This window comes from Patagioenas fasciata, chromosome 2 (genome assembly GCF_037038585.1).
Source record: "Patagioenas fasciata isolate bPatFas1 chromosome 2, bPatFas1.hap1, whole genome shotgun sequence".
Taxonomy (NCBI): Eukaryota; Metazoa; Chordata; class Aves; order Columbiformes; family Columbidae; genus Patagioenas; species Patagioenas fasciata.
The window spans coordinates 69,872,530-69,887,155 of record NC_092521.1 but is presented as its reverse complement, the minus strand read 5'-3'; the positions used below and the strand labels follow the sequence as shown (position 1 = coordinate 69,887,155).

The 14,626-nt window shown below is 37.1% G+C and overlaps 1 protein-coding gene across 3 annotated transcripts in view; it reads right to left on the bottom strand.

Moving 5' to 3' along the window:
* The window catches only part of PTPN3 (protein tyrosine phosphatase non-receptor type 3), a 171,720-nt gene that overhangs the window by 97,129 nt on the left and 59,965 nt on the right, over positions 1-14,626 (bottom strand). For all 3 annotated transcript variants that reach the window (XM_071804386.1, XM_071804387.1, XM_071804388.1), the window contains exon 2: positions 1,292-1,446. In XM_071804386.1, coding sequence (XP_071660487.1) covers positions 1,292-1,446 — 155 coding nt within the window. The remainder of the gene's footprint in view (positions 1-1,291; positions 1,447-14,626) is intronic.

The window sequence follows — 14,626 nt, the reverse complement described above, 5'->3', positions numbered from 1 at the left end:
ATAATGGGTCCTGCATCACCCCTGCGGTGGTTCAGCATCACAGCTGCAGTAAAGGAGGCCCTTCTGGTTCCCAGCTGGAGGCAGCAGGGTTACCCTGGGTATATGCTGAAGGCAGGGAGAGAAATCAGCTGGGTCGGGAGTTTCAAAACAGCTCCCATTTATCCTATTGCACTCACTGCTTAAGGGATGAAATGTGAAGCACAAGGTTCACCCGTACAGTACTGGGCTTCAGGTCAAGCGCTAAATCTAAAGCTGTCTAAATGCTTGTTTACAAGGGAGAATATACCACTCTGCATGGATTTCAAAAGGTTTTAAATTCCTCATTTGTCAAAGGTCCTTGTGGGGGAGGGGAGGGCAATTATGCTAGCTCACTGACAGAGAAGGCAATCCTATAGGGCAGGGGTGTCAAACTAATTTTCAACAGGGGCCACATCAGTCTTGTGGTTGCTTTCAAAGGGCCCTGGTCTAAGATATTCAGCAACACAGCTTCCTCAGCAAAATGCTTCTTCTCAATTAGGGTAAATTGGATAAAGCAAGTATCATATACATAAATTCACACAATTATACTTAAATTCATCCACAGTTTTTCTGCATGGTCAGATAATTCTACTGCAAATTGACTGAGTGAAAGCATTTCCTTTGTTTTCATTTAAAAATGGACTAATACTTTTAAAATCAGTACTGAAGGTTATAAACCAAAATATTAACAAAATAAAATACAGGGCAAATGTAGAGTAAACCCCCTATCAATCCCCTTTCCCTCCCCACTCTTAGATAGAGACTACACTGAAGTACAAAAGACTGAACAGAACTGTCCTACTAAGCCATGATGCCTTCACTATTTACATAATCTTTGCATTTCAGAAAATATCTACTGACATCACTACAGGAATCTACAAGGCCTTCTGCTTTTAGTACTTCCAGTACTTTGATAGGAGAAAGGGAAGAGCACACTGAAATTTGGGAGTGCCCTTTAAAAATTAATTACTTATACATAGCTGGTAACCGTCACTATATCTGTTTCTTCGTGGTTCCCATATCATACACAAGACCTTTTTCCAGATACAAATTGTATGCCATGATTTTATGACGTTTCAGTTGGTTGACTTTAAAGAAAATTAAAATAGTACTTTATAAATACATTTCATAACCAGTAATTTTGCAATTTGTAAATGGCAAAGCTATATCTTCAATAGTTTTTGGAAATCCCATGCCTCAGGGTCCCACAATTGATCTTCGGCGTGTAAACAAATTTTTATGTATTTGGGAAAAAGCAGTTTTCCAAACTTACATTGACTTTGAAGCTTTGTACTGAGCCATCCAAAAAGTGGACGTTACAGATTATCTCTGATCGAGTTTTCTCTTTCGGTAGTTCTGATGTTCGTATGTTATTTATCCTCCCACCTAAGGCTCGTAAACGGGAGTTCATAACTATTGCTGAATAACCTATAAAACAAAAAATAGGTTTAATAACAGTTCTTATAATTCACTGTGTTTCATCTTTCTCTGAAAAAAACAAATCCACAACACCATGAAGGCCTCATTACAGCTGAAATACCTACAGTAACAAATGCTTCTCATATAAAAGAACAAGTTGTAAAACTAGCAAACTCTAAACCAGAACATCGATGTATACATAGAGGGGCTTCCACGTTCTAAATGTACCCAGTTTAAGAGAAACCCCCGCACAATATATACTTAGATTAGGCATGGACCATTCTCTTAGTTTAAGTCAGCAAAAAACCAAAACACCTACTGTAAAATAGGAAGGCAGTGTCAAGACAAGTTTTTATCAACTGTAACTAGTAAATCCCTCACCCTCATAGATTTCCTACATATTTCTACATTTACCACACAGGTTTCAATACAATAAAACAATTCTGTTTACTCTCAACTGACAAAGAGTCTTGAGTTAATGCAGATTGCGTTATGTCAAAGAGTATTTTGTTTCAGGAATATATATATTATATATATATACACACAAACACTGTATGTAAGGCAACCAGGATTAACATTAAAAGCACGTCAATATTTTACAGTCTAGCATACATAAATTCACGAAGCAAGAAATTTATATCTGAGAAGAACATTCCTCCTCCAAAAAAGTTGTTTTGTGTTTTTTCTCTTTTGGAAAAACCTTCATGAACACCAAAACTCTGAAAACAAGTTTTTACAAATAGAAAAAAAAAAAATCCCATCAAACAGAAAAAGCCATTCATTGAAATAAGAGATGAATTAAATACAGTCAAGCCTGTAAACACTTCAAGCCTCCCTTCACTGGATCAGTTTACCAATTAACAACACATCATATAAAGCCAGTTGGCAAGCAAAGCAAAGGATAGTTTTCTAGGTTAATTACCATACCAATTACCAAATCATACCTCACTTATTAGAGGCTAACTACAAAGAAACTTGCATAATGTGTTTCCCAGACAGCTGTCCAAGCTAGACAGGATCAACATCAGGATTATTTTGCAATCTCCTCTTATTTGTGTATCTGCCTTAAAACATAGGCTGGCTTTTCTTTTAAGCAGCTAAAGAAACTGAACAATTTAGATTAAAATCACCTAAAATTCTGAAATATTGGATCTATTCAGACATCACTACAAAAAGCAAATTTGAAATGCATGAAGAGCCCTGAGATTGCATAGAACACCAAAGCCAAAGCAGTGCAGGGATCCATCCTTGCTTAATGATGCATAATCTATACATAGAAGCAGCTAAAGCAATTCCCTTCTCACAGAAAATTCAGAAGTCAGACACACAAAAGCATTCAACAAGTATTTTTTTGTCAGCCCATTGACAGTCTGCTACTGTATATTTTCTGAAATCAAAACGTTATGTAAGTTGTCAAGACTTATTTATTTAGCCATCACATTGCATTTTTTTCCTAGGAGATCAGCAGTATTTTCCCTCCATTCTTTCCCAAAGGTGTGAGTTTTGGGGTTAGTTTTCTTTGTTTTCTTTTGTTTTTAAAGGAGGGGAAAAAATGCAGAGGTGATCTTCAGGTGAATTCTGAACAGTATTTCCAGTTAAAACACTATACATGCCTATTGCTTTGAAATTGTTCTTGATATACACTCTGCAGTTAATTATAGTAAGTTAATATTTTATCCAGAAAATGAGCTTGCTTATTCAGTAACGGTTATTGCTAAAGAACACATGCAGTTATCTAATTATGACGGACATACAAAAAGGTGAAGACCTTCATTCTCACGTTCTCTAATTTTCTAAGTAGCTGAATTTTAAACTGTTTATTCAGCACTGTTCTATCTTTTACCAAAAAGCCAGGTGACTAATTGAATTATACTGCAGTCTTTTCTCCCCTTTCCACCCTCAGAGGTCAAAAAAAAAAAAAAGTTTCATTTGCAGAAATAGCTCTCTACACACTAGTCCACTGATTGGTAAAAGGAGAAAGTTATTCTTTGCTGTGGGACAGCTTTTGGTAGCCAGATTCAAAGCTTTGGAGGTCTGTCATGCTCTGGCCTTCGGGGCTCAGCCTGTATTGCAATGTCCAACACTTCTGGAACCTACAGACTTCTCTACTCTTGAGAAGATGCCATTTGACCCTTCTGCTCACATTCCTCAACCTTTCTCACCTGCCACCCCCGATGATTCCTATCTTACACTTGCGCTATTTGCTTTTTCTAAGTACATTCTATTTCTCTTCCACCTTGGTCAGGCTTCAGCAGAGAACAATGATCACAGGAGTCTCCAACACTCACCTCCAGATCTTCCTGGAGAAAGCAAAAGACTCATGTTCAACCCCTGAACTCCTAGCGCAGAGTATGATGCAGGTCAAGCCATGCTTGGAGACTTTGCAGTAATTTTGATGGCTAATCCAAATCACTTTCCAGGAGAACATCATTTTTTTTTTTCACATGCTAGAATATAGCTAGGTCTTGCTACTCACCTGTTCAAGCTTCAAATACAGAAACCAATAAAACAGCATCAATACCATTTATATATATGTGTTTGCTATCCAGAAACAATCAAACAAAAAACAAAACAAAAGAAAATCAACAAAAACCAAAACAACAAAAAAAGCCCTCTATTATGACTGTGAAAAAATAAACCTGAATAAACAAATTGACTATTTTTATTGAACTGACTGTGGAATAATAATAATGAAAATTGTGAATGAATTATGAATACTGTCAAAGAGATTGTGCATTATGCATTGTTGTCGCTGAACTTCCACATGTCCTCCAGCAAGTCACACCTGCTCTTTTCTACACCACAGGCCTGTTAATGGTCTGTTTCCCAGCATCCATAGAAGCTATCCAAGAACTAACAGTAACACGTACTTACTGCCGTTCATTATACAATCTGAGAGGTGCTTAGTTTCAGATTAAAGTCATGGTTGTTTTTTATGCTATTTCTTCACAGTTACATTTGTTTTAATACCTTCAGGTTACATGCTGGATGACCCAACTGAAATAGTAACTCGGAAACCCATCACAAAAACTTGAAACCTTCTAGTATGGTCAATTCGCTTCAGGTTCACAAATAAAAACTTGAAATCCGTTGTTTTTTACAATTTTATGTAAAATCAAACCAGTAGCACAGTCACAGTTCACAGTTTGTGTTTACCATGTGCAAAGAGCCCCAGCTGGGGTTGCCCTTGACAGAGCCAGCTGACCATGGAAACTGTGCCAAGGCTGGGATAAAGGGCTGAGTGTTTGGACACCACAGCCATTAGTCAACCAGAGCTCAAATGGCCACCTCAAGCCCCAGAAAACCAGCACCAGCTAGGAGTTCTGAGCAGAGAAAGCCAGATTCTCTGCTTCCCACCTACATGGCCTTCAACATTACTCTGCAGCCAGTAAGCTCCTGAGGAAGCTGTTTAATAAGTGTCACACCACAGGCACCAGACTAAGTCATTTTATATGTCCCAGCTTAACATGGCAAATTCCCACTAAGTCAGTAAGGAAACAACTTTGCAAATGCCTAGTCTAAAGGGCAAGGGCAGGAGAAGACAAGAGAGGAGAGCAGCTGAGTTATTAGCACCTGCTCTACTACTTTTGCTCCACAATGTGCCCTTGTGGCCAAGAAGGCCAATGGTATCCTGGGGTGCATTAAGAAGAGTGTGACCAGCAAGTCAAGGGAGGTTCTCCTACCCCTCTACTCTGCACTGGTGAGGCCACATCTGGAGTACTGTGCCTCAGTTCTGGGCTCACCGAAGGACAAGGAATTACTGTAGGGAGTCCAGAGTCCCCACCTGGAGCAATCCCATGCAATCTACTCTAGGTCTACCTGCTTTAGCAGGCGAGTTGGACTAGATCATCTCCAGAGGTCACTTCCAACCCCAACTGTTTTGAGATTCTGTGATACATGACCTGTGTTTAAAGCTGTATTTAAATAGGCCTGGATTACTGAAATGGCTTGTCAAGCCAGTGCAATATAAAGGGGTATATGGAAGCACATTAAGTGCACTGGCAACTGCTTTTGGAATAGGCAGAGGGTCACTGAGATCTCAGGCAAGACCAGATGCCAGATCTCAACACCAGCAATCAACCTCCAGCCCTGAGCAACCAGGACCAGCCATTACATGCAAATTCAGCTCCCACTTTGTAGCCTTGGGCAGGAGGCTAATTAACAAAACAAAGAAGTAAATAAGACCAAATATGAAAATTATCAGTAAGTGAATACCTGAACAATTATTCCCCTTTCCCTAAAATAAACATCTTGAATCCAGACATTTGAGTTATATTTTAATTACAAAAAAAAATAAACAAACCCACCCCCAAAACACAGTTATTTTCACCCTAAGTTATAAAACAAGCACGTGGAATTCCATCCCATAATCAAACTCACAGAAGCAACAAATACAACTACAGAAAGAAGTTAATGTTTTCCAAGTACATTAAACACATTTCTGGACAAGTTTTGTTATGCATGCCTTCTCCTACAGTAATGCTGCAGTCAAGCAGAACAAAAATAACATGTTTTCCTCATCTTTTCTGTTGAAGACTGACTTTTTTAAAAGACCTTTTCTGTGCCAGTTTCTTTCCAGCTCACTTAGGAATTGTTGGTAAAGAAACTTGCAGCCTGATTCTTAGTATACCATATAGTATATTACCATTAATGTGTTTGTTGCCAAGGAATTAAATCGAGACTTGATGAGTATATACTCAAGGACCTTCTATTTATATAATCATATCATATATAACTGTGATTTTTTTTTTTAAATAAATCATTCATTTTATCACCATTTCATTGTGTAAATGTGGGTATTTCTACTCCTGCAAGTGGCTGCACTCAAGTGTTTTCTCGAAGGGGAGTGCCACACTAAGTGTTCTCAGAGTTTCTTTGGAGTCAGAACTGAAACTTGGGCTCTTGAAAATGGAAAATATTGCAGAATCTGTGGGAATGTCATTTATGAAAGGATAGTGCTTCTAACCCACTTTCATTGAGTGACCACCCCTGTCAACAAAGGGAAAAACTGTAGTACTAAAGACATGGTCAAGTCTTAAATGTACTTTCAATATAGTTAAATTTTATGGTTACTTATTGCTTTATTTAGAAGATACGAACTAAAGTAAATGGGAAAACAAAGATCTAGAACAAATTAAACGTGTCTTTGTATCAACGTATAGCCCTAAGACAATCAACAGAAATGCTCTTCAGCATGCGTCAGCTTTCCCTATTTGCTAGTTAAAATAATCTCCCAAATTATCATCAGAAAAAAAACCCCAAACACTAGTGAACCTGAAATTTTTGTAGTAATATATGTTCTGATTATTCTTCCTATGTATTTAAGAATTATTTACACACCTCAAGGCTGTATTTATCAGCAATGCAGTTTAATGAGGGTTATATTATCCAGCCAGGTTTTCAAAATAGAAGACTGAAATTTAACTCAACACCCATGAAAGCCAGATTCTGTTTTCACCTTCTGCAGAAGAAACTCACCATCTTTTCTACATTCCCAATGAGAATCTAGACGGCTCCTCACTAAGATAAAATGCAATTGATATTTTGCAGGAAAATCCCATGAAGTATTTAACCACAATACAATATTTGCAAGTTTCTATACAAATTACAGGGCATTACTAAAGCAGCAATCAAAGTATTCATAAAAGATAAACTTCATTTTGTGTCCAGGTTATCACTTGCTCCTTGTAGTTATTTACCACAAGCTTTTCCTGACATATTGATCATAAATCATACAGAAGGTCAATTTGAAAGCCAGAAGCGCAACGATGTGATAAAACTTTGCAGCACTTGAAAAAAAACAATTAAACTACTAATATTAGCAAGCATGAAGGCCTTAGACAATTAAGCATTACAGCTTATCATGAAAAATACCTCCAAATTGAGGTACGAAGAATAAAAATAAAATCTTGCCACATTTTCTTACTTAGAATGAGAATAAAGGTTAATATCTATGTTGAAAGTCTGTGTGTGTGTAGACACACAAGTAATCTCTAAAGCATTAGCTGCATGTTTTCCAGCTGTCACTCTTTAGACAGATTGCAATATCTTTATCATGGAAGCTTTTCATCCCAAAATTAAAATCAACATGAAAAAATAAAGATTCAGCTTTCTTATATTTGTTTCCAGTGGCTAACATTTGTGATGTATTCTAGCAGAAGAAAATTGTTTACCTGTTGTATAAACAATGAATAGGTCTAGCAAAGCATTCTGAGAATATTTGTTATAAAAAAATTGCAAGAACAAGGTTTCAATCATTCTAGTTACCATCTTATGTTTTCCAAAAAAACAGATCATACAGACATTCTTTACAGAAAATGAGTCCATTAAGTTAAAAAATAGTTACAGGCGTAGGTGTTTTAAAGTTATACCTTAAATAGGTATGAAAGTGCCTATATTAAGATATATTCTTGCACATATTGCCAGCCCAATATTTACCAGAACTAGTACAGAATAAAGAAAGAAAAAGTCTTCCATAGTAAAATATGATCCTTCTTCTTCATCTGACAGCTCTTTACACTGGAGTTCATCCACAAATAAGACTTCAGGGTAGATGGTATACACATTGATATCTCTATTTGCTTATTTAGAATGTAGTTGAAATCATTTTAGTTTCAATGAAGGTAGATACATGGAAAAAAAAAATCCTCAATTTAAAAAAAAGCAAACCACAAGTAATTTTGAATAGTCTTTCCTTTGTTAACCTCCACAAAATGAGAACTTAAAATTTTACTTTTAAAAGTCACTAAGTAGACAAACCTGATTGTTCCTATGTCTAGAAATCAGGCGCCTACCTACTGCTTAGTAGTCAGTGCCTCTAAGAGGAAAATCCAATATATGCAGTTGAAGAAATTCAAAAGATCCCCATACCACTACAAGAAGCTAGGTGCCTAATTAGCACATAAGACTGAGTTATTAAGTGCTTTGCAAGCCTTCCCTGCAATTCATTTAGCTTTCCATTGTAACGTATCTCTGGTAAACTCATATTGCAAAGTGTTTTTAAGAGAAATCCCGCTATTTTGAACACTGGATTCAGCAAGACCACACATGAATGTCAAAGGTAGACAGGAGGAGGTGGGTGGGAGAGAAAATATGCCTGAATTTTTGTTCTAGCATTACATACTATCTTGGTTGACATGTCCCCAAGATCCCACTAAGTCAATAACATACTAAAGGTAATGCAAGCACTGTGAGAAGCTGCAAATACCTGGTGCCAGATAAGCCATGCAGCACAGTAAGCCACCCACTCTTCATTCAGTTCGGCTGCCTGGTGTGTATGTACACTGATACAGGTGGACTGGGGACAACACTCCTGTCAGGGACCACCCAGTCTCTCGATGGATGGCAGAGAGGTACTTGATGACAGACTCAGTGCCCTCAAAATGCTATATAGGTGTAACAGAAAAGGCTCTACTCTCTTCAGACTATTAATTATACATTAATATTGGTTAAGTTACAGAAGGCAGAGCTGCACTTACAGTTACAGAGTAATAACACAAAGTAAATGAATTATCCTTAAAAAAAAGAAATACTCATGTCAAATGTCATTTCTGTATATATATTATACATATATATATATGTATTCACTTTGAAAGAAGTTTTAGAGACAACTACTCCAACTTTTCTGAGATACTTCTTCCCTTTCCCCCTTCCCTTTTTTCCAAAGGTTTGCACTACTTGCACCTACAGATTTTTGCCTGCAAAGTCTTAAAATGAGCACAGGCTCAGGCATAACAGAAGTTCTTGCTGTTAAGACTGAAGAGGATAAAGACTGGCTATCAATAAAGCATGACAGGATGCTGCTATAGGTTAATAGTGGGTATTTGGCCAAAATAGTCATATTGTTTACATAGTCATAGTCTTGACATGTAGGGGAACAAGGAATTATTAATACCCCAACCTCTCATCAACATGTTCAACAGCAAGACTGGCCACCTGAAAACTTAACCTTGAAATTGGATAACCTAAAGGTAATTAAATTCTAGAAGAGCTTGCTGGCAGAAAAACAATACTGACCATCGATTTCAGTGCTCGAGTTCTTAAACAAGTTTTAATCCAGCTTCTGAGGAAAATACTTCAGTCACATTCGCAAAGGATCAAACCAGGTTGTATGAATGACCTTTCAAACTTCAAGGGTGTGAATCTGGCCATGGCAAATTCACTGATGCTACTTCACACATATAGAATTAAACTGCGCAATTAAGTCATGGCAGGATCCAATGTGTCATCTTAAAGTGTAAAGCATTACTGTTAGATCTTAGATACTGGATTAGCACTAATACAGAGATACCAGCTACTGCATGCAGAATGAGTCAGAGAAGAAAAACAAATAGGAGGAAAAAGCAACTGAAGTAACAGTGGATACTGCTCAAGTACTATATAATACAGATGAGAATGAGACACACTTGTAATGCTTTCACGTTTTCAGTAGCTTTTAATCATTTGTGTAAGAGATATTGATTATGTTTACTTTTAAAAACCTATTTATAAAATAACACCTTAAGCCAGTGTGTTTAGGGCAATAACAGCTCATTGCTCCGTTTCCTGCACTGAGCCAATTGAAGAATTCAGGAACTCTACGGCTTCCTCAATTGCCTGCCTCAGCTTTAAACAGCACTGCAACACAAAAGAAAACCATCTCACCAAAAAATGCAAGAGCTATCACTAATTTATTTCCTATATAATGCCTTTTGGGGGCTACAAGCAGTGTTGCATGAACTCAAATTAAAAACTGCACATTCAAAGTCTAAGTTCGCATTCCTCACGTTGATAGTGTCTTATGTCAATGGCACTGAAGAGCAGAAGAACATGAAAAGATGAGTTAAAGTGGAAGCTTAGAATTGCAGTGCCCAGCTGCCAACAATTCCCATAAACATTTCAGGACAGAGTTAAGTATATGAAGGTAATTTTGGTTTGGTTTTGTTTTAAATTAACTGTCATGTTGTCAAATCAAATAATCAAATATGAAGCTGTGTTCACACCTACAGTATTTGGCTAACAAATAATGTCATTAGTTTATGTATAATAAATAATTTATGGTCTTAAATTTTCAAAACCAAATAAGTAAGCATTCACCACTGAATTTTACAAAGACAAGCTACTAAAATATTCTGAAACCTCAGGTATCAAGTTAATTACCATAATAAAATTTAAATACAAAAATACCTCATATTCTATTAGCAGGCAATAAGCTGTATTTCATGAAACTATTGTATGACAGATGAGAACCATCAAGTCAATTTTAGTGCCAAGTGAAGTTGTGATAATTAAGAAGATTTTTAATTATCTGCATTACAGACTGAGGAAAAGATGTAGAAAAACAAATAAGCAAAAGCTCTCTAAGGATTAAAACAGGTATGTCCAAAACACACTCTTAAAGGGGAAATGCTGCTGTTTTACTATATCCATAGCATGATACTAGTTAAACAGTCTAGAAACTACCTGTGCTACTTCTACTGATTTCAAAAACACAGAAAAAAAACTTCGAGTAAAACAGAGATTATCCACACAAACGTCACACTATCCACCAGAGTTCACAGGTCAATGCTAATCTCTGCCTCCCCTAGTGTAAAATAAATAAATAATCATGCTTTTGAGAAGTCACAGTGACAAAACTTTGCTGAGAATGTCAGAAAAACAACAAGCCCCCATATGACGTTTCCTGTGTGAGACATGCCGTTTTCTGGCAGAGGACAACAGTTCAAAGTTACCATTCAGGAGTTAAAAAACTACTGATCTACATTGGAATGATGTTTCATTTGCTAATGCAACATGGTGGCCTATAAACTAAGGAAAAAAAAATCACGTCTTGCAGGTAATACCTCTTATGAGTTGAATCCTACAGGTGTGTTAAAAATAAGGGTTTTCTGAAACACACCTCTCTTCTTACCTCAACTGCATGCCCAAAGTAATTTGTTTCTTCTGCCCAAAGTAATTTGTTTCTTCTCAATAGGTCTGACGTTATTGTACCTCACATTTCATCACCTTTGTTTAGGGTAAAAAAAAAAAAAAGAAAAAAAAAGGTTTACGCCGTTTTTTAAACGGCAGGAAAGAAGCAGCCTGTAGGCAGCACAATAGAGTAGTGGATTCAACACAAGATGTGAATCTAAATGCCCTCACCAAGGGTATTTTTTGAACAGGTCACTTTTCCCCTCTCCAAATTGAACGCGGATCTTGACTCCAAACTAACTGCCAAAGAATAGTTTTTAAAAACTTGTAAGAGCATGCAGCATGTTCTAGGCAACTAGATTGTGAATAAACAACTTAAGAGCTTGTTGTTACAGTGCTAACAGCTTCCATAGCACAACTGGAAAGAGTTTCTACAAAGAGCTGAACAGAGCTTAAATGTGCTTTTAATATATCAGATGGTGCTGCCACAGCAGTGACTACCACCCATTGCAACAGAGGAAGGAGAACAAACACCTTAATCATGGCTGTGAGAGTATAAATGCCACAGAAAGCTAACTCCACCTTTGAAGAAAATGGAAATTCCACATGAATTTCAGTGATATATTATTACAAGACCTGAGAAATACCCTGAATTTACCCATGACTGAGGTTTCTTTCTTGCGTGGCATGGTTGAGTAATAGATCAAGATGGTGAAATCTACCGGCCACTTGAAAATAGGATGAAAAGCAAACAGAAAATAAAGAGCAAGAGGAACAAATTCAGAACATCCTACACAGCAGTATGCAAAGCCTGCACTGGTGAAGTTCCCACCTTAGAATAATCTTGTGTTTTCAGCAAAAGTCTACCTCATCTACACATTTAATCAACAACATTGCGAAAAGTTTGGAAGTGCTGGGATCTCCAGCTGCCTGAGGTAATTTGAAGTAATCAGATATAAAACAAAGCAAGCCATTAGTAGTGATGTCTTCACAAGCTTGCACACATCCAACATCAGAAGGTCTCCCAATATCAAAAACAAAACTGCATATTTGCCCATCATTACTGTTCAAGATTTCTAATGTTGCCCAAACATTAGCTAAAACAGTTATTGCTTTCACAAACCTCAGAATCAGGCCAGCAACAGCCACCAAGACCAATGACAAAAGTTTTCTGCTACAAATGGTAGTCAGCTGACAAACTCAAACAGGTTAAGTAACTTTTAATAATATGCTAGATTTAGATCAAAACTTTTGATCCTATATTAGACAAACCCAAATTAAAGTTTTGCACTGTTACCCAGTATTTTGCATTGATGGCCATTACTCAGTCTGTTTCTCAAAACAACATAGGTCTATGTGCTATTCGAGCTTGGGAAGAAAAAGTTTACCACTGGCAGCAGAAAAAAAACCAAACTAACAGCAGTCCACATTTTTTGCAAGATCACATTCTTTTTTGAAGAAAGCCTGTCCTGTAAACTGTGTTAATGAACTACTTTTTAAAACTACTGTGAATCATCTTTCTGCTCCCAGACTTTTCTTTCAGACCTTAAATCTTCAGACTTCATGGAACTGTTTTCTATACATTCATGCTTCATGTATTTTATCATCCATGTTCTGCCATGAGCTTTTAAAATACATTCCCTCAGGCATGACAGAGGACTTCCTCTGCTATAAAGCTTACAGCCACAAAAGTTCCCCAAAGGGATCTGGAACAAAGCACTGAAAATCATGCAGTTAACCACAGAACACTATTGAAAATGCTAAGATGGTAGAATAACTTAACCACACCGATTCTTCCTTTAAAAAAGCGAAGGACACAATAGTCCTAGTAATTATGTTATGGGAGGAACTTAAAACTGATAATATTGAAATATAAATAGAGAAAAAAAAATGTTAGACATTATGGTTGTTTTCAATTTACCTTTCAGGACCGTTCAAAATGACACAAGTTCAGAAGATTCTGAAGTGTCACAAAACTAGTTTGTTTGAAGGAATTACACGAAGTTCTACCTCTTGACCTACAGGAAAGAGCTTGAAAATGTGTCACAAAAGTCTTGTAACTCAGAGCCAGAATCTAAACAACATAATGAAATTAAAATACCTCCTGTTACATATTCAGATAAGCAAATCTGAAGGTGTTCATGTATGACGTTTATTTGCCATATCAGGGCAAGAAAGTTTACAAATATGATGTTTTGTAGTCTTCAGAAGAAAAAACAAATGCACACTGTGAAAAGCCAGCCTACAAACATCTGTACTTTGTAAACAACTCTCAGGAAAGAACAGTTTTCTGCTATTCCTTCCTCTCTGTCTTCATCTCATCTTCCTCCCCATTTACAAATAGCTGACAATTTATATTTTAAACTTACCAAAGCACACTTTTTTTTTTCTTTTTGGATTGTTGCAGAGACTTCAAAACATCTAAGATCACATAAATTTCTTATCTTCTATCTAACAAGATCACACTGTTTGCCAGGACCTGCAGTGGCACTAACTGCATACAGTTTTTGTACAAGTCCTATTCCTACATGAAGAAATTAGGCAAACAAAACAAACAACAACTAGTAACTGCCACTCAAAACAGCTAACCATTTTTCCAATCCTCACACATGCTAGTGTCCTCCTTTTAAAAGGAGAAAGCAATTACTACACACAGTGAAAAAAAAAAAAAAAGAGTAAACATACAGCAGAATAGTTCATAGTTTGCAAACAATCTGTGCTGTTTTTCCATCAGCATTTAAACAGTACATGCTTTAGACCAGTGAAATCTAAACATTTACATCTTTACATTTCTGTTAGGCAATTTTTTCATCACCTTACAAGATTAACATGCACCTAGTGACCACAGTGTACTGTACCACACAGAAACCGCTCCAAAAAGGATCCATCTAAAACAGATGCTCCTGTGTCTTCCCTCAGCCATACAGTGGCGGCTGTCTTCTAGTCTTTCCTTTCAAAAAATTAATTCGTTGAAGCCCCCAAATAGTCAAAAAGCAGCCACTCTGTTGGTATCCGATGCAGCTCGGGTGCCAAGCTCAGCCGCAGGCTGTCGGCTGGCTGGACAGCCAGGCCTCTGGCAGCACAGAACACCTCCCCGGACCGGGACAGGCAGAAGACCCTTCCACGATCACAGAGTGGCTGAGAATATTGGGCCAACTTTCTAAATACTGGCTGAGAATATTGGGCCAACATACTAAACCTTCCATCATGAAGCTACCAAAGCAATATGCTTATTTGTCTCAGTTGTGTGAGCTTTTAATTCACAGCGCGGGCAAAGAGGTAATTCTGCCTATTCCAGTGC